Source organism: Vipera berus (genome assembly GCF_964194415.1).
Source record: "Vipera berus genome assembly, chromosome: 3".
Taxonomy (NCBI): Eukaryota; Metazoa; Chordata; class Lepidosauria; order Squamata; family Viperidae; genus Vipera; species Vipera berus.
The window spans coordinates 705,921-725,594 of NC_138204.1; the positions used below are offsets into that span (position 1 = coordinate 705,921).

Below are 19,674 nucleotides of genomic sequence, written 5' to 3' on the forward strand. Positions count from 1 at the left end.
ATCCTGTTCGGCAGCCTTTACCCGGGGAGTGTGTGGGGAAGGTGGGGACTGGACCCCCCGCTCATTGAGGTCTTCTTATGCACCGGGCTGGTCTCCCCTCTCTGGGATTCTGGGCGAGGAGCTGATTCCGGACCTCCGCTCGCCCCTTCCCACGACCCCCTTCGAAAGGGTCGCACCTGCCCTGCCTTCCGATTCCAAGGTGGGCCGGGACCCCTTCCCGAAGCCCAAAGGGCACCAGGCTGAGACGGGGACCCCGAAAGCCTGGCCCAGCAGAGCCTCACTCGCCCCTTCCCCGCTGCTGCTTTTCTCATCTAGGGCTTTGCCAAGGATGGAGGACCGCTGTTCCCACCTCCAGGGAAGAGAACTGGGGTCCCTGCGGGGTGCACAACCCTGTGGGATGGGGGGGTTAGGGGCGCATCCCCGAGGCTCCAGCTGGAGGAGGTTCAGACGGGGTGGGGGTTTTCGAGTCCAAAGACCCTTCTTGGCAAGGCATTCTACCGCCCACCTGCCCTGGCCCTCGCCCGACTCACAGTCGTTGGACGCGGGGAGCAGAGGGCTCCAGATGGCCAACATGCCCCAGAGGAGGAGGAGGCTGCGACTGGACCTCATGGCACTGGTTGGGTGACTGAGCCACCTCCCACTCCTCTCCCGTGGATAGGGCGTGGTGCTCCTGACCTCTGGAGGGCCAGGCTGGGAGTCCAGTGGGGAAGGTTTCAGCGCCCAGGGGGGGAAAGGGCAGTGGGAGCCGGGCGGAGCAGGGGGGGGAAGCGACACTTCACAAGGTGGAGGGGGTGATGACCCTATATATCTCTTCACCCCGGATAGGACATAAGGACCAGCCTCTCTCAGCCTCCAGCCATGGGAGGAGCCTTGTGTAGACCCCCAGACTCATTGCTAGTGGGAGATTAGAAAGTGACATTTGCAAACTGGGTGTCCTTTAAAAGTCTCTGCCACAAATGTGAGCAAGATGGCTAATCCACTCAAAGCCATGGAAAGCCTCTGTCCTGTTATTATCTCCTTCTGAGGAGCAGCTGTCCGGAGCACTTGTGGGCAATCTCCTGTCTTCTCCTTATCCAGAGATGTTCCAAGGAATCTCCTACTTACAGTGGGGGAAAATTATTTGAACCCCTGCTGATTTTGTACGCTTGCCCACTGACAAAGAAATGATCAGTCTGTTATTTTAATGGTAGGTTTATTTTAACAGTGAGAGATAGAATGACAACAACAAAAAATCCAGAATCAAATCATTTCCTCCCCCCACTGTATATCGGTATCCATTACATCTCCCAAAATTCCCCACCCTCACACATTCCCATTCGTTCCCACTCCATCCCTAACTCATGGGTCCAGTGGACAGTCTCACCTCCCAAGGAGGCATCAGAGGTTGCAATGGGAATCCACCCAGATCTGTGGTGAGCAAGGTGGAAGATCTGGTATAGGTGTGGTGAGATTCTGGACCACTTCACAACTCCTGGTTGCAGCCCGGCAGTTCACTAGATAGAGCCCCTCCCCCCTGTGGGCCCCCAGCCCATGCTCTGATGAACCTCAAGCAAAAAAATATTATGGGCTGGCCCCCCACCCTCACCAACTCAGAGCTCTGTGGAGCTCAGCCCTTCCTGCTTCTCATTGTCAGATTCCTGAATTCAGTTGGTGTGGAATCTCTCCGCCCAAGCAAGTTTGAACAATTAAAGTTTGTGTTGATCCATAACTTGGTCAACTGTAGCGTTCCCGTCAAGATCACCCAGTGTTCCCCTCTTTATGAGCAGATGCAGCTCACTAATTTTATTAAGCACACCACGGCCACTGAGGTTGAACAGAGCAGAAACTGTACAATGGGTGGGATGGAGACACGGCAGGCTGTTCCCGTAGTCCAGCGTAGTTTTTGCAATTTTGAGATGGCCTGGCAGGTCTAAATCCCACCAATTACTCAAATTCTGTTGTGTTTGAGCTCAGTTGCTGTGGTGTGCTTAATAAAATTAGTGGACTGTGTCTGCTCATAAAGAGGGGAGCACCAGGTGATCTTGATTGGAACATGATGGTTGATGAAGGATTTTTTTATGTACAGGTGAAACTCGAAAAATTAGAATATCGTGCAAAAGTTCATTTATTTCAGTAATGCAACTTAAAAGAGGAAACTAATATATGAGGTAGACTCATTACATGCAAAGCAAGATAGTTCAAGTTGTGGTTTGTCATAATTGTGATGATTATGGCGTACAGCTCATGAAAACCCCAAATCCACAGTCTCAGAAAATTAGAATATTACATGCAATCAATAAAACAAGGAGTGTACATAGAACAATATTGGACCTCTGAAAAGTATCAGCATGCGTATGTACTCAGTACTTGGTTTGGGCCCCTTTTGCAGCAATTCCTGCCTCAATGCGGCGTGGCATGGAAGCTATCAGCCTGTGGCACTGCTGAGGTGTTATGGAAGACCAGGATGCTTCAATAGCGGCCTTCAGCTCTTCTGCATTGTTCGGTCTCATGTCTCTCATCTTTCTCTTGGCAATGCCCCATAGATTCTCTACGGGGTTCAGGTCAGGCGAGTTTGCTGGCCAATCAAGCACAGTAAAACCACGGTCATTGAACCAGGTTTTGGTGCTTTTGGCAGTGTGGGCAGGTGCCAAGTTCTGCTGGAAAATGAAGTCAGCATCCCCATAAAGCTAGTCTGCGGAAGGAAGCATGAAGTGCTCCAAAATCTCCTGGTAGACGGCTGCGTTGACCCTGGACTAAATGAAGCACAGTGCACCAACACCAGCAGATGACACGGCTCCCCAAATCAACACAGACTGTGAAAACTTCACACTGGACTTCAAGCATCTTGCAGTGTGTGCCTCTCCATTCTTCCTCCAGACTCTGGGTCCTTGGTTTCCAAATGAGATGCAAAAGTTGCTCTCATCAGAAAAGAGGACTTTGGACCACTGAGCAACAGACCAGGTCTGTTTTTCTTTAGCCCAGGTAAGACGCTTCTGACGTTGTTTGTTGTTCAGGAGCGTCTTGACAAGAGGAATACGACATTTAAAGCCCATGTCTAGGATCCATCTGTGTGTGGTGGCTCTTGATGCACTGACTCCAGCCTCAGTCCACTCCTTGTGAAAGTCCCCAACACTTTTGAATGGCCTTTTCCTGACAATCCTTTCCAGGCTGCGGTCATCCCTGCTGCATGTGCACCTTTTTCTTCCACACTTTTCCCTTCCACATAACTTTCTATTAATGTGCTTTGATATAGCACTTTGGGAACATCCAACGTCTTTTGCAATTACCTTTTGAGACTTTCCCTCCTTAAGGATGGTGTCAATGATGGTTTTCTGCACAACTGTCAGGTCAGCAGTCTTCCCTATGATTGTGATTCCTACTGAACCAGACTGAGAGACCATTTAAAGGCTCAGGAACCCTTTGCAGGTGTTATGGTTTAATTATCTGATTAGAGTGGGACACTTTGAGCCTAGAATATTGCACCTTTTCACAATATTCTAATTTTCTGAGATTGTGGATTTGGGGTTTTCATGAGCTGTACGCCATAATCATCACAATTATGACAAACCACGGCTTGAACTATCTTGCTTTGCATGTAATGAGTCTATCTCATATATTAGTTTCCCCTTTTAAGTTGCATTACTGAAATAAATGAACTTTTGCACAATATTCTAATTTTTCGAGTTTCACCTGTATTTTTATGTTTTTTTTAAAAAAAAATTGGTTCAAGAGAAGGTTAAAATACAAAATTCAAAATGGTTGATGGAATTGAGTATGGCCGGTCCAGAGAAAAGAAGGACTAAGGGGTGACATGATAGCAGCGTTCCAGGACTTGAGGGGCTGCCACAAAGAAGAGGAGGGGGTCAGGCTGTTCTCCAAAGCACCTGAAAGCAGGACAAGAAGCAACGGATGGAAACTAGTCAAGGAGAGAAGCAAGTTGGAATTAAGGAGAAACTTCCTATTAGTGAGGACAATAAACCAGTGGAATGGCTTCACTTCAGAAGTTGTGGCTGCTCCATTTCTGGAGGTTTTTAAGAAGAGACTGGACAGCCACCCGTCTGAAATGGTACAGGATCTCCTGCTTGAGCAGGGGGTTGGACTAGAAGACCTCCAAGGTCCCTTCCAGCTCTATTTTTGGAAGGAAGCTGGTTTCATTCTGACCCTCCTTCTGGGCTGCCTCATGATAGCTTTTCCCCACCTGGTGTGGACAGGAGCCACCAAAGCCACGTCCCTTCAGGCCAACCCCCTTGTGGGAAACCTTGCAGGCCTCTCAGGGGTGCTGATGCCAGCCCAGGCCTGCCCCGAGGACCCTCATCCCCTGCTCCACCCCCTCCTGCCCTGGGACGCTCTGGGCCACGCAGACTTTGGGCACCAGCCTTTGCAATGCTGGGCAGCAAATGGCTGGCAGGGGGCGCCCAGCCACCCCACCCGCCGCCTCCTGGCTTCCAGGAGAGGAACTCACAGAAGGTGGAATGGCAGAGTCAGAAGGGACCTCAGAGGGTGTCTGGCCCAACCCTCTCCTCAAGCACCGAGTTCTGGTCCTGCCTTAGGCATGGAAGCCGGCTGAGTGACTTTCGACCAGCCCTTCTCCCTCAGCCCAGTCCCACCTCACAGGGCTGCTGTGCTGGGGACCATAAGGGGAGTATTAGCTATGTTCACCACCCTGAGTTGGAATCGGAATAGAGCTGGGAGGGACCTTGGAGATCTTCTAGTCCAACCCCCTGCTCAAGCAGGAGACCCTACACCATTTCAGATGAAGCACCCACTATTGTGTAGTGGGTTTTGGAACGCAGGAATGACGCCAGGCAGAGGAGTACAGCATGCAGCTCTTTATTGGTGGTAGAAACTGTACTGGGAAATCGGGGTTACCTGTGCCCCTTATATACCTGGCCAGCTTCAACCAATCATTCAAACCTCAGATTTCCTGCTGAAGGCTGATCCTTGCTACAGCAGTTTTGGTACAGCGCCACCTGGTGGTATTGGCTGCAACAGTTCACTAATCCAACACATAACACCCCTCTCCCTTTTAAGAACAAACAATAGATACAGTGACACAGACTTGCCAAATGACGCGCTGTGGTAATACGCCCTTCCGCCACCCTCATGTCCGCACATAGTCAGCAAGATAGGCAGGTGGCCTATGTGTCCGGGATGACCGTCTCAGGGGTTCCCCCCTGTCCTGTACAGCAGAGTCAGTTGTTGAGTCCTGGCCTGGCGTTTCAGGTTGACCCACCCCAGAGTCAGCACTTTTGGCCGGGTTGTCGTGATGGGCTGGCTGTTGCCTGGACCGGGCAGGGCACTCTGGCAACCATAGTGGGTCTGTGAGGTCCTCCTTGGGCTTGGGTCCTGTAGTTGGTTGGTATGGTTGGCTGTGGGGACCTGTGGACTGTGCTCCTCTGGTTGGTTGTTCTGTGGCCTTTCAGGAACCCGTCTCGTGACTTGGTCAATGTGTCGTCTGATCTGACGACCCCCCTCCACCCCTACAATGTAGGATAATGGCCCCGTTCTGTCAACCACCACCCCAGGAATCCACACATGTCCCGGTCCATAGTTCCTGGCCCAAACCAAGTCATCGGTGTGCAGCTCCCTAGGTGGTTTGGGTTGCTCGGTCTCCGCAGCCACTCTGTCGGGGTGTAGCCTGTCCAATTTAGTGATTAGGCGCCTGCCCCAACGAAGTTTCGCTGGGCTCTTCCCCGTGGTTGTGCATGGTGTGGTGTGTTGAGCTAACAGGAATTTCGCCAATCTGTGATGCCAGTCTCCACTGGTGATGCGCCTCAACGCGTCCTTGGTCGTTCACACCATGCGCTCTGCTTGCCCATTGGTCAACAGGTGGAAGGGCACAGCTGTGATGTGCCTAATTAAGTTGGCCTTCGTGAAAGCCTGGAAATCAGCAGAGGTGAATTGAGGCCCGTTATCTGAGACCAACACGTCAGGGAGGCCGTGTGTTGCAAAGAGCCCCCTGAGCACTTGGATAGTTTTAGCTGTGGTCATACTACTGACTGGCACTACCTCTAACCATTTGGAGTGGCTGTCTACCACCACTAAGAATAACTGCCCTTGGAAGGGGCCAGCATAATCAATGTGGACCCTGGACCAGGGAGTGTGTGTTGCCTCCCATTTGTGGACAGGTGCATGGGGCATCTCCGGCCTGGACCTTTGGCAGGTGTAGCAACTGTTTACCTGTTCCTCTATTGCCTTGTCTAGACCAGGCCACCACAGGTAACTCCTAGCTAACGCCTTCATCCGTACTATGCCTGGGTGCCCTTCGTGTAGTGATTGTATGACCCTGTCCCTCAATGTCTCCGGGATGATGACCCTGCTACCCCATAACAGGCATCCCTTGTGGGCAGACAATTCATACCTCCTAGTGAAGTATGCCAGGAATTCCAGGCCTGGACTTTTTTCTTGCCACCCCGTGACTACCCACGACTGAACCCTGCTCAGGATTCTGTTGGATGTTGTTTCAGCCGCTAGGTCCTTTGCATGTAAGGGGCATTCCAGTAGGTCCTGGATGGCCAACATTTGGGCTGCCAGTGCCGGATCAGGTTCTGAGCTTGCTAGGGGTAACCTACTTAACCCATCTGCATGGCCCATTTCCTTGCCTGGTTTGTGAACCAGTTTATAGGTGTATGCAGAAAGGAATATGGACCACCTGAGCATCCTTGGGGATAGAATTTGGGGGTTTTGCTTGTCTGTTGTAAACAACCCCAATAGAGGCTTATGATCTGTGAAGATGGTGAACTCCCTGCCATAGAGGTAGTCATGGAATTTTTTGACCCCGGCCACTATCGCCAGGGCTTCTTTGTCAATCTGGGCGTAATTCCTTCCTGCCCCTGACAATGTTCAGGAGTAGTATGCGATGGGCACCTGTTCCCCGTCCTTTGCCAGGTGGCTTAGTACTGCGCCCACTCCATAGGGGGATGCATCGCAAGCGATGCAGATGGGCTTTGACTCAAAGAAGTGGGTGACTGTTGAATTACTAGACAGCAATTCTTTTAGGCTTTTGAAACTTTTTTCACGGACCTTGGTCCAGTTCCATGCAGCCTTCTTGTCTAGGAGCCTGTGGAGAGGCTCAGCTATGGATGTTTTGTGTGGGAGGAATGAGTGATAGAACTTCAGAAGCCCCAGAAATGCTTGCAGCTCCGCCTTGTTCCTGGGAGTGGGGGCCATTTTGATTGCCCTCACCTTGGATTCTGCAGGGTGAATCCCTTTGGCATCAATTTTGAACCCTAGGAATTCTGTGGCTTTAACGCCAATGCAGCACTTGTCTTTCTTTAACTTAAGCCCTGCAGAGCGGAACCTCCCTAGAACTGCCTGCAACCTCTCAGCTAACATCTCCTCTGTGTCCCCTGCGATGAGAACATCATCAAAGTACGGACATACCCCTGGAATGCCTTTCAGAGTCCGCTCCATCACCTTCTGGAATATCCCTGGTTCTACGCTGACACCGAACTGTAAACGGTTAACTCTGAAGGCTCCTCTGTGCGTGACTATTGTTTGGGCATCTGCCATTTCCCAGGTAACCGGGAGCTGCTGGTAGGCCTGCGTGAGATCCAGCTTAGCAAAGATGGCGCTGCCTTGAAGTGCAGCAAGGACCGTTGGAACCGGATAAGCATGCTGATTCTCGATTTATCGTGCACTTATAATCAGCGCAAATTCTCACTTCTGCCTTTGACTTGAGGGGGGTAACTATTGGGGTCTCCCACTCTCCCCCTTCTACCGGTTCTAACACCCCTTGTTCTACTGGCTTATCCAGTTCGCTCTCAATCTTATGCTTGAGAGCGAAGGGGACTCTACGGGGTTCAATTCTCACAGGCAGAATGCTAGAGTTTAGTTTAAAGGAGATGGGGGCCCCAGTGTATTTCCCTAATTTATCATCGAACACGTCTGCAAATGTTTTGCCGACAGCTTCGATGCTGTTGGCCTGAGTGCTATGGATTCCTGAGATCCCTATGCCTGTTGTGATTCAGTGTCAGCCTGTGGGTTCGGCAGCTGAATCGGACAATTCTGAGGAGGAGGAGGAGGAGGAGGGGATTGGAGAGCCTGCAGAGGAAAGTTCTGAGGCATCGCAGAGCTCTCAGCCAGGCCACTCCCATCTTGTTCCTCCTCAGACCCAGCTGTGTGAGCCTGAAAGCTTGGACGAAGATGTTTCACAGCTGGCTTTGTTCAAGGACGCCTGAAGCAGGAGGCAGATAAGCAGGAGTGAACAAAGGGAGGGCAATGAGTCACCTCGGGAGGAGGCAAAGAGAAGCCACACCTTGAAATTGTGTTTAAAAGGGGAATGTGTGGGAGGTGCTGGTTGCTGAAGGCAACCGTTTGAACAGCTTCTGATTTAGTTGTGGTTAGTATTTTGTTTTGCTCTGTTTTTGGATCTGTTTCGTTTCCTTTGTGTAAATAAATTTGGCTGGCTTACTTTCAGCCTATTGACTTTTGAAAACGGGTTGTCCCTGACATTTCTGCAGGGCCGGTAGTAGGCTGGAACAGAACAATGCCTAGGGCCTTAAACCAATCCAACCCCATGAGGCTAGTCCTCCGGCCCTCAACCTAGAGGATATCCAAGTGCCCTTGGAGGCCCCTGAATCGCACCGAAGGGTGGCCTCCCCCATGACTTTGATGGGGGTGTGTTGGAAATTGGTTAAAGTTATGCTGGAGGGCCTCAATTTGGCCCACCGCTTGCTCCGGCTGCACACGAATTTAAAGGTCTCCTGCGAGATTACAGAGACTGCCGAACCAGAGTCTAGCTCCATTTTGCGAGGAACGCCCTGCAAATGGATGTCTAGTCTAATTTTGGGGGTGAGTAGCTGATGGACCCCTGTGTTGCAGACGGCCCTCTGGCTTTTAAAATAGTTTATGGTGGTGTGCAGATGGGCCCCAGTACCTTTCGGCGACGCGTCCTCGGGTTGCAGTTTGTGTAGGCCGTCCCGGGAACGGTTCCGGCAGACCACGGTGATGTGGCCTGTCTTCCTACAGGCCTGACAAGTGGCTGTCCGGAACTTGCAGGACGCTCTCACGTGGTTCCCGCCACAGCCGGCACACTTGGTGGAGGTTGTGCTGCAACCGGCACACTTCAGACAGGATGCTGGCTTCCACTGGGCCCCCTGGTTGCCGTGTCGTTGTTGTTGTTTCTCCGGCCTCCAATCAACTGCGTCGATCTCAGCCCCCTCGTCTGTGATGCTGCTCCAGCTGTACGCAGCATTTTCCTGGTGTATGGATCCTTCTGGGCTGCTGGGTCGGGGGGTGGTCTGGACTGCGCTGCCGGCCGCCTCGTGTGCCAGGATCTCGTCCTGGGCATCTTGTAGAGTCAGGTTGGGCCTAGCGAACAGCTTCTGCTGCAGCCGCTTGTCGCAAAGGCCAAATACGAGCCCGTCGCGCAGCCTCCCATCTAGGTCGGAGAACTTGCAGAGGCGGGTGGCCTGCCACAAGGCCCCGATGAAGTCTGCTGCCAATTCGCCCGGTTGCTGGACCCATTGGGTGAACTGGAACCACCAGGCCAGCTCGGACATTCAGGGCTTGAAATGTCCATTCAGCTTCTCAATGAGGTCGCGGTAGGAGACGCTCTCGAGGGTAGCTGGTGAGCACAGGCCTACGGCCAGATCATAGATGGCGGACCCACTGATGCAGAGCAGGGCCGCCGTTTTCAGACCATCTTCAGCGATCTGGTTGGCTCGTAGGTAGAGTTCGACCTGTCCCAGGTGCAATTCCCATCGTTCGGGGTGTCGGATGTCGAATTCTCGGGGCTGGCCGATCTTCGCCATCTCTGCGTCGGGCGTCCTTGAGTCCTGCTTCACGGATGTGGCCGCTAGTGTGGCGACTAGCCGGTCTTCGAAAGGTGGAGGGGGGGGAAAGATGCCTCTTTCCTCCAGCAAGCGATGCCGTCCCCTAGTGACTTTCAGCTCCTCCAGTGAAGCAGAATCCCATCCTTGTTGCCACTATTGTGTAGTGGGTTTTGGAACGCAGGAATGATGCCAGGCAGAGGAGTACAGCATGCAGCTCTTTATTGGTGGTAGAAACTGTACTGGGAAATCGGGGTTACCTGTGCCCCTTATATACCTGGCCAGGTACACCTTCAAACAATAATTTCAAACCTCAGATTTCCTGCCGAAAGCTGATCCTTGCTACAGCAGTTTCGGTACAGCGCCACCTGGTGGTATCGGCTGCAACAGTTCACTAATCCAATACATAACACCCACAACTTTTGTTCCATTGATTAATTGTCCTCCCTGTTAGGAAGTTTCTCCTTAATTCCAGGTCGCTTTTCTCCTTGATTGGTTTCCATCGTTTGTTCCTTGTCCTTCCCTCTGGTGCTTTGGAGAATAGTTTGACTCCCTCCTCTTTGTGGCAGCCCCTCAGATACTGGAACACTGGATGGGGAGGAACTGGATGGGGAGGAACAGGCTTCGGCTCAACCCTGACAAGACTGAGTGGCTGTGCGTGCCGGCATCTCGGGAAATTCAGATTATTCCATCTCTTACTATGGGGGGTGAGTTATTACCCCCCGTAGATAGGGCTCGCAACTTGGGGGTCCTCCTAGATTCACAGCTCTCCTTAGAAGATCATATAGGAGCTGTGACTAGGGGGGCCTTCGCCCAGGTTCGCCTGGTGCGCCAGTTGCGGCCCTATCTGGAGCGGGATGCCTTGCGTACAGTCACTCATGCGCTCGTGACCTCTCGTTTAGACTACTGCAACGCTCTCTACATGGGGCTGCCCTTGAGGACCACTCGGAGGCTTCAGCTGGTGCAGAATGCAGCTGCGCAAGTTGTGTTGGGGGTCTCCCGATACTCCCATGTTACACCTCTGCTCCGCGAGCTGCATTGGCTTCCAGTTGCCCTCCGGGTGAGATTCAAGGTGCTGGTGATGACCTATAAAGCCCTACATGGCATGGGTCCAGATTACCTACGGCAGCACCTGCTGCCGGCGTCAACCTCCCTCCGTCCAGTGCGCTCCCACAGAGAGGGCCTCCTCAGGGTGCCACCAATCAGAGAATGCCGATTGGTGGCCCCCAGGGGGAAGGCCTTCTCTGTGGGTGCGCCAGACCTGTGGAACCGCCTCCCGGTTGAGCTCCAGATGGCCCCTGACCTTCGCTCCTTCCGACGGGATCTAAAAACCTATTTATTTGAGCAATCCGGCCTGGTTTGATGGGTTAGGGGTTGGGGTTTTAACATGGTTTTTTAACTACTGTATATATCGGGCATAATATTTAATTGTTTTTTAACTTTTGTACTTTGTATTTTGATATTTATTGCCCTGTACACCGCCCTGAGTCCTTCGGGAGAAGGGCGGTATAAAAATTTAATAAATATAAATATAAATATAATTGTGTCTCCCATTTCTTCTTTTCTTTAGACTGGCCAAACCAAAGTCCCGCAGCCGTTCTTCGTATGTTTCAGTCTCCAGGCCTTTGATCATCTTAGTGGCTCTTCTCTGAACTTTTTTTTCCAAGGTCTCAACTTCTTTTTTGTGATATAGTGACCAAAATTGGCTGCAGTATTCTAGGTGTGGTCTTACTAGGGCTTTATAAACCGGAACTAATACTCTGCGTGATCTTGATTCCATGCCGGTGTTTATGCAACCCAGGATTGTATTAGCTTTTTTGGCTACTGCTGCACACGGCTGGCTCATAGTCAAGTGATTGTCCACGAGGACTCTCACAGTTGCTGGTTTTGAGCCAAGTTTCACCTATTTGCGAGACCACCTGCTGCCTATTTGCGAGACCACCTGCTGCCATCGCCCGGTCGCTCCCACAGAGTCGGCCTCCTCAGGGTTCTGTCGGCCAGGCAATGCCGGCCGGCAACCCCCAGGGGGAGAGCCTTCTCTGTGGGTGCACCGACCCTCTGGAATGAACTGCCCTCGGAGCTGCGGATGGCCCCTGACCTTCGGTCCTTCCGCCGTGACCTGAAGACTTGCTTGTTTCAACAAGCGGGCCTGGACTGACTACCTATTTTAATTAGGTTTTACTGGGTTTTAAATTGTCATGTTATCATTGCATTTACTAGTTTAATTCTTTTTAAATTTTCATTCTATGTTTTTTCTTTTTTAATTTTTATTGTTGTGAGCTGCCCTGAGTCCTTAGGGGGAAGGGCGGCATATAAATTTAAGTAAGCAAACAAACAAACAAACAAATAAATAAATAAATAAATAAATAAATAAATAAATAAATAAATAAATAATCTGTACTTGGACCTTTGTTTTTTCCTAACCGTGAGAAGAATGAAACCAGTGGAACAACTTGCTACCAGATGTGGGTGCTCCATGACTGGAGGTTTCTAAGAAGAGACTGGACAATAGTTCTATTCAGACTTTTTTCCATGCTTCAGCCCAAGCTTGCAAAAAAAAATGTTTTATGAAATCCATTCTTTAACGTTGACACCATTCTTAAGGTCGCAGCCTTGTTTAGTGGCTCCTTGCAGGGGTCTGGATGGGGCTGGGCTGAATTTTGCCCCCCCCCCCAGCAGCCCCTTCCCCAAAGGCTTTTCAAACTCTGCAGGGCCCTCCAGGTGCCGTGTGTGGCTCTGAGTCCCATTCCCCCCCCCAGCCATTAATGCAAGTATTGAGGCAGGGGGCCCCCAGGATGCCCCCCCCCTTGATCTGGAACCGCAGAGGAAGGGTTCTTTGAACCGGCTTTCTCTCCACTTCATCCTTGGGCCATCCTTGCCTAATTAGAAGATTGGGGGGGCTCTTTGGCCAGCGCATCTCACGGCTGGCGAAATTTCGATTACCTTTTGTGGCTTTGTGTGTTGCTCTCTGGCTAGTTTATGATGCAGTGTGTGGTGTGAACAGAGAAAAACAGGTTGATTCAGGATCCGGTTGAAGGGCTGTGTGAGAATGCAGCCACTGGGTATGAAATGGGGTCTGGGCAAAAGAGGTGGGGGGCTCCTGTGTGGGGAAGGAGAGAATCCCCCCAGCCCTCCCACAAACCCTGTGTCTGGGCTGGCTCCTTGGGCGGGTAGGGCTGGCACACGCTGTTGTCTATGCCTGGCACGGAGGGAAGAGAGCAGCCAGAGGGGCACCCAGTCTTGGCAAGTGGCTTTATTTATTCATTGTCCATTTTCTACGGAGGCACCGGGGCCACCATAAATGTGCCCGACAGGTGTGGCAAATTCCGTGCTTTCAAGGTGAAGGGGGTCAGCCTTTGTGCCCTTCTGGGCACAGGCACAGAATCCGGGACCACCGTCTCCTCCAGGCAATAATTTATTCCAGAATTCCCTTCCTTCCAAAGGCGCCTGGAGGCTTCCTGCGCCTGGCCTCGTCCTGATCCGCCCCTCTTTCTTCAGCACGAAGCAGCCCAGCTTCCCTCCACGGAGCCCTTAGGGAGAGCCTGGAAAAGGGAAGGAGGCCTCAGAAACGGTCTTCCCTGGGATGGGGGGGGAATAGATGGGGGGGAAGATTCCCGGTCCTCCCTCTGGGGTGTTGGAGAGCCCCTCCCCCATTGCTAGGCTGGCCTGTCTGAGAGGCAGAGAGGCACTGCTCCCTGCTGTGAGGGGCTGCTTCTCTTGTGGGGGGGGGACATCCAGCCTCAGCCTTCGTGACACCCCCCCCCCCGAGTTAGTCTGGGGGAAGCTGAGCTTCTCTTCTGGAGCAGGCTTAGGGGCAAGGGGATCCCTTCTAGCTGGGGTGTGGAGCAGGGGAGGGGGTCTTCTGAGATATATGAGTGGCAGCGTTCCAAAGGGGTCCAGGATCCTCTCTCTCCTGCTGGCCAGAGGGCCAGAACCATCTGGGGGGGGGCAGGAAGAGCGCTTCTTGGGTTGTGCTGCTGGGGGGGGCTGGCTCTCCTTCCCCCCCTTCCTCTTCTTTGCACTTGGCCCTCAAGGTGTGAAGGGCCTTCGCACAGGGCCTCCCCACCCTTCAGCCCCCCCCTCGTGCAGTGCCATACACCCACCTCTGTTGTGGCACTTCAGCCGGCACCAACGACGCTTCTTGAAGTTGTTGGCGTTCCCCGCACAGCCCCCGAAGGTGAACTTCTGGCACTGCTGGGTCTTCGGGTCATAAAACCAGCGTTGTAATTTTAAATCGCAAGGGCCTTCTTCAGCAGGCAGCTGGCAGAGGTCTGCAGGGTGGAGGGAGAGGTTGGCACTAGGTGGGCAGCGATATAGATGCTTTAAGAGGGAGGGAGGGAAAGGGGGGAAGGAAGAAAGGAGAGGGAGGGAGGGGATGAAGGAAGGACAGTCAGAGTGGGAAGGAAGGAAGGAAGGAAGGGAGGGAGGGAGGGAGGGAGGGAGAAAGGGAGGGGGAGGCAAAGAGTGAAGTAAGGAAAGAGAGAGAGAGGAAAGGAAGGGAGGGAGGGAGGGAGGGAGGAAGGAAGGCAGGAAGGAAGGAAGGCAGGAAGGGAGGGAGGGAGGAAGGCATCAGAGACCCAGAAGGCTCGGCCCAGGGCAAATTACCAACCATTTGGAATCCTTAGAAGGGGCGGGTGCCAATGACAGTGAAGTGACATTATGGCCCCTGGAATTTTGGTGTTTGTCCAACTGGTCATGTGCCCTCCACCATGCCCAGCATCTGCAGATGAGCCGCGAGCTCTGCCATTAGCATGCCAGGGGTGCCTGGAGGCCCCCAGTGGCGTGCGTGGCCTGCCAAGACACAGCCAAAGAGTTGCTCATGGCCCGCGCCCCCTCCTGTCGAGCGGATGTCTCTGGGTCTCACCTGTGACGGGCTTCATGCAGCGCAAGGCACAACCGTAGGAGCAGCACTTATCCATCTCCTGGCAGTTGCCGTCATGCAAGCAGTCTGTCTGGCATGGCACCAGGGCACCGCGGGGGCTCGGTGGGCAGAAGCCCAGCTTTACTGCAAAAAGAGAATCAACCCATGGGCTCCGGGAAGTGCTGCTCATGCAGCCCCACAAGGGCCGGCACAAACCCCATCAGTGTGTGTGTGGGGGGGCAGGAGGTGCAGGAAAAGGGAGGAGCCTCCCCCACCCCGTACCGGACTCTTGAGATCAGCTGCACCAAAGGAGGACCAGTCAAGGGCGGCCTGCATCCTGCATGTGCAGCACCCCGAAAAGCGAAGCAGGCTTGGGCCTTTTCCTGCATGGGCTCAACAGACACCCCCCCTCCTGAAGACCCCACCCTGCCAAAGAGCCAGGCTCACCAATCTGTCCGCAGTAGCGCTTGCATTCCTCCAGGGTGTGGTAGCGGTTGCGGTTCCCGGGGCACCCGTGGTAAACGAAAGGCTCGCAGCTCTTGGAGGTGACGTTGTAAAAAAAACGGTCTTTAGGCTCCCCGCATCGTTCTGAATCGTTGGGGACGGAGGTGCAGCTTCCCTCGACTGGCAAGAGAGAAGATTCGGGAAACTCAAGACTTTGCTCAGTTGTAGGTGCTCGGGGGGGGGGGAGAGGGAGGATAGAGCAACTGTCAGGACCCACCCCAATCCACGTCTTAGGAAAACAAAACCTCTTGGTGGCAGTTCTAGTCCAAAAGGAATTTTTACTAGGACATGCTTGGTTGTGGAAATACAAGACAGGACTTGGTATTGTTTTACAAATTGAATCTCTATAAAGGGATCCTGGTTCAACCCCCCCCTTCCCTTGACCCCATTTGGTCAGCCCCCCATCCTTCTACTTCGTGTCATCCCTTTCGTGGGAAAGGAAAAAAAGGAACTTTGAATCTTTATGGTTATTGCCTTCTTCCTCTCCAGAATTAAAAGAAGACGCAGGCCAGATGCCCTCTTCTCTAACCCTCCCTTTTGTTCCCCCCAGTTCAAAAGGTTTCCCTTGGTCTTTGAAATAACCTAAGGCAGGCTGAATCCACATGCGCTCCCCCTTCCTCGGGAGATGGCAGAATCCATGGGGGGGAAAAAGAATGTTTTAAACATACATTTATGAATGTGATATAAATGGATTCTGACAGCAGCCCCCGAATAGAGGGGTCACCAACCTTGGCAACTGGGACACTTGTGGAGTTCAACTCCTGGGCAGTTGGAACTTTAACTGGCTGGGGAATTCTAGGAGTTAAAGTTGCCAAGGTTGGAGACACTCCCCCAAATAGAATTTGCATCCAGAGCCCTGGGGGCTTTGGGGGGGGTGTCCCTTTACCCAGGGAGGATCCCTTTAAATTCCGGGCTGTTTTTTTTAAAAAAATTGTTTGTTTTAGTTGTCTTTGTTAGATGGTTATATTTTAACTGAAACTCAATCACCCAGAGGCCCTGAAGCGAAGGAAAACATCACACCAGAATGCTGAACATTGGAAACCTCATGCTGGAAGGGACCTTGGAGGTCTTGAACAGAACAGAAAATAGAACAGAACAGAACAGAAAATAGAATAGAATTAGAATAGAATAGAATAGAATAGAATAGAATAGAATAGAATAGAATAGAATAGAATAGAATAGAATAGAATAGAATAGAAATAATAGAATAGAATAGAATAGAATAGAATAGAATAGAATAGAATAGAATAGAATAGAATAGAATAGAATAGAATAGAATAGAAAATATGGAATGGAATAGAATAGAATAGAGAATGAATAGAATAGAATAGAATAGAATAGAATGTAGGAATAAAGGATAGAATAGAATAGAACAGAATAGAATAGAGAATGAATAGAATAGAATAGAATAGAATAATAATGAAGAATAGAATAGAACAGAACAGAATAGAATAATAATGAAGAATAGAATAGAATAGAATAGAATAGAATAGAATAGAATAGAATAGAATAGAATAGAATAGAATAGAATAGAAAATATGGAATGGAATAATAGAATGGAATGGAATGGAATGGAATAGAGTAGAATAGAATAGAATAGAATAGAATAGAATAGAATAGAATAGAATAGAATAGAATAGAATAGAATAGAATAGAATAGAATAGAATAGAATAGAATAGAATAGGAGAGGAGAGGAGAGGAGAGGAGAGGAGAGAAGATGGAAGGGACCTTGGAGGTCTTCTAGTCCAATCAGCTGCTCAGGCAGGAAACCCTCAACCATTCCAGACAAATGGCTGTAGTCGGATCTGACCTGACTTGCATACCCTAATTAGCGATTCTGTAAACCAAGCCAAGGCCTGCTATCCAGAGCCAATCTGGGGGGGGGGGGGGCTTTTTGACCCAAGAATTCCAAGGAGCAACTTCACTCTGCCGAAATTCTTTCAAGACACGTCACAAAGCAAGCAGCGCATCGGTGGGGGGACCCTGGAGGGAAAGGGGGCTGATCTGGTGAAACCAGCAAGACCGCTTCAAAAGGGGCAGAAGAAGCGAAGTCTTAAAGGAGGGAAAAAAACTGACGTCATGGATAGGAGGGGGGCTCCTCTCGAGAAGCATCGCGGGGGGTGGGGTGGGGGTGTGTGACACCACCCTGGAGAAATACAGACTTTGGCTGAAAAGAAGCCAGCATTCCCAGCCTTTGCACTCAGTTCTGTGTCGTGAATTTGAGGGAGGCGACCAGGACGGAATGAGGGGAAACGGTGCCCGGAGCTGCTCAGCATTCAAACAAACAATAGTTCGGAGGCAGGCTTAGCCTCGAGAAGGGGAGAGGAGAGGAGGCAGTGGGAGACCCAGCGTCTGAAGGGCCGTCACGTGGAAGATAGCCAGGATTGTCCCAAAGACAGAGCAACAAACAAAGGTTTCAGCGATAAGAAGGGAGATTAATTTGGGGAAAACCCTGAGCTATTCGACTCTTGGCCGGAGCGGAGCATCTGAACAGAACTGGAGGGGGGGGGGGCATCTCTCAGGGAGCTTCCTGCCCTAAGCAGAGGGTGGACTAGATGACCTCTCAGAGCCTACAAATTCTGACATTCTGTAATTCTACGAATATTTGTATCAAGAGCAGTAACTCCCTGCTCTGTCCCTAGGTGTTTATTATAACATCGAACTATTAATAATGTTGATTATATTATTATAATATAATTACTTTTCACTTGGTTTTAAAATCTGTACGCCGCCCAGGGTCGCCTTGTAGGGGAGATGGGCGGCATAGGAATTAAATAAGTAAATAAATAAAAACATAAATAAACATTAAAATAACCCCGCGGGCTGCTGCGATCCCCTTCGAGGAATGTGGGAACCGGACCCCCAGTTCATCGAGGTCTCCTTCTGCACCGGGCCGGTCTCCTCTCTCCGGGATTCTGCCCGAGGAGCCGTTCGCCGCCCCGAACCGTCCGAGGCTCCCTTCGAGTCCGCAGCCTGACGGGGCGACACCCCGGCGGGAGCGAAGCTGCGTGATTCACCGGCCTTGCCCAACCCTCCCCCGCCTCGGAGTTACGCGCGTCGGGCAAACGCAACCTTCGTGGGAGCGGAAGTGCGTGTTGGGCGCCGCCGGGCCCTCCTTCGTGGCCCCCGGCGGGCTGGGCCGGACCTTCGCCCTCCGCTCGCCCCTTCCCACGGGCGCCTTCGATGCGGCCGCGCCTGGCCTGCCCCCCCACGGCCGTCCGGAGTCCGCTGACTGCCAGGCGGGCGGCGCCCTCGGGAAGCCGGGACCCCTTCCCCAAACCCGAAGGGCGCCGGGCCGAGACGGGGACCCCAAAAGACAGCCTGGCCCAGCAGAGCCTCGCTCGCCCCCCACCCCCTCCCGTCTAGGGCTTCGCGACGGACGGAGGACCCGCATTCCCGGGTCTGGGGAGAGAAGGGGGCGTCTCTGGGGGGCGGGACGGGGGGTTTCTCTGGGCCTTCGGGGCTCATCCCCGAGGCTCCAACTGCGAGGGGTTCAGACGGGGCGGGGACTTCCGAGATCCGACGAACAGAAGGACCCTCTGGGCGAGGCATCCCGCCGCCCACCCCTCCCGCCCTGGCGCCCGCCCCACTTACAGAGGTCGGAGACGGAGAGCAGCGGGCTGCAGAGGACCAAGGCGCCCCAGAAGAGGAGGAGGAGGCTGCGACTGGATCCCATCAGGCTGGCTGGGCGACTGAGCCGCCTCCGACTCGTCTCCCGGACAAAGAGCGCGGCGCCCCTGACCCCCCCTTCCCTCCCCTCCGGAGGGCCGGGCTGGGAAACCCCCTCGCCCCGTCCCGCCCTGCGCCTCCGGATGACTCCTGCGGGGAAGGTTTCGACGCCCGGGGTCTGGCGGAGACACGTCAGCGGGATCCGGGCGGAGCGGGGCAGGGCAGGCTCCGTGGTTTCATAAGGGGGGGGGGCGATGACACCCGATTACCCTCGACTCCTCTGCCCCCACAACCCCGAGTAGGGCAGAAGGACCAGCGTCTCAGCCTCCAGGCGCGGGAGATGCCTCCCGCGGACCCATTGAATCCGAATCAGAATAGGAGCTGGAAGGGACCTTGGAGGTCTTCTAGTCCAGCTCCCTGCTCAAGCAGGAGACCCCATACCATCCCAGACAAGTGGCTGTCCAGTCTCTTCTTAAAAGCCTCCAGTGATGGAGCACCCACAACTTCTGGAGGCAAGGAGTTCCACTGGTTAATTGTCCTCACTGTCAGGAAGTTTCTCCTTAACTCCAGGTTGCTTCTCTCCTTGATGAGTTTCCATCCACTGTTTCTTGTCCTGCCTTTTGGTGCTCTGGAAAATAATTCGATCTCCTCCTCTCTCAAACATTGGAATACTGCTATCATGCCCCCCTAGGGGTGCTTTTTTCCCTAGACTGGCCAAACTCAAATCCTCCAACCATTCTTCATAAGTTTTAGTCTCCAGGCATTTCATCGTCTTTGTTGCTTTTCTCTGTACTTCTTCCAAAGTCTCAGCATCTTTTTTGTGATGGGGTGACCAAAACTGGATTCAGGATTCCAGGTGTGGCCTTACTAAGGCTTTATAAAGCTGT

General features: G+C 52.4%; 1 protein-coding gene across 1 annotated transcript; it reads right to left on the reverse strand.

Annotated features, from left to right (window-relative positions):
* Nucleotides 1-12,997: 12,997 nt before the first annotated feature.
* Nucleotides 12,998-18,972, reverse strand: LOC308664711 (BPTI/Kunitz domain-containing protein-like). Its single transcript, XM_081322165.1, has 5 exons — nt 18,713-18,972; nt 15,061-15,237; nt 14,617-14,757; nt 13,856-14,023; nt 12,998-13,294 (listed from the first exon to the last, which is right to left on the reverse strand). The coding sequence occupies exons 1-5, from the start codon at nt 18,792-18,794 to the stop codon at nt 13,284-13,286; spliced, it is 579 nt and encodes a 192-aa protein (XP_081178291.1). The 5' UTR covers nt 18,795-18,972; the 3' UTR covers nt 12,998-13,283.
* Nucleotides 18,973-19,674: the final 702 nt, after the last annotated feature.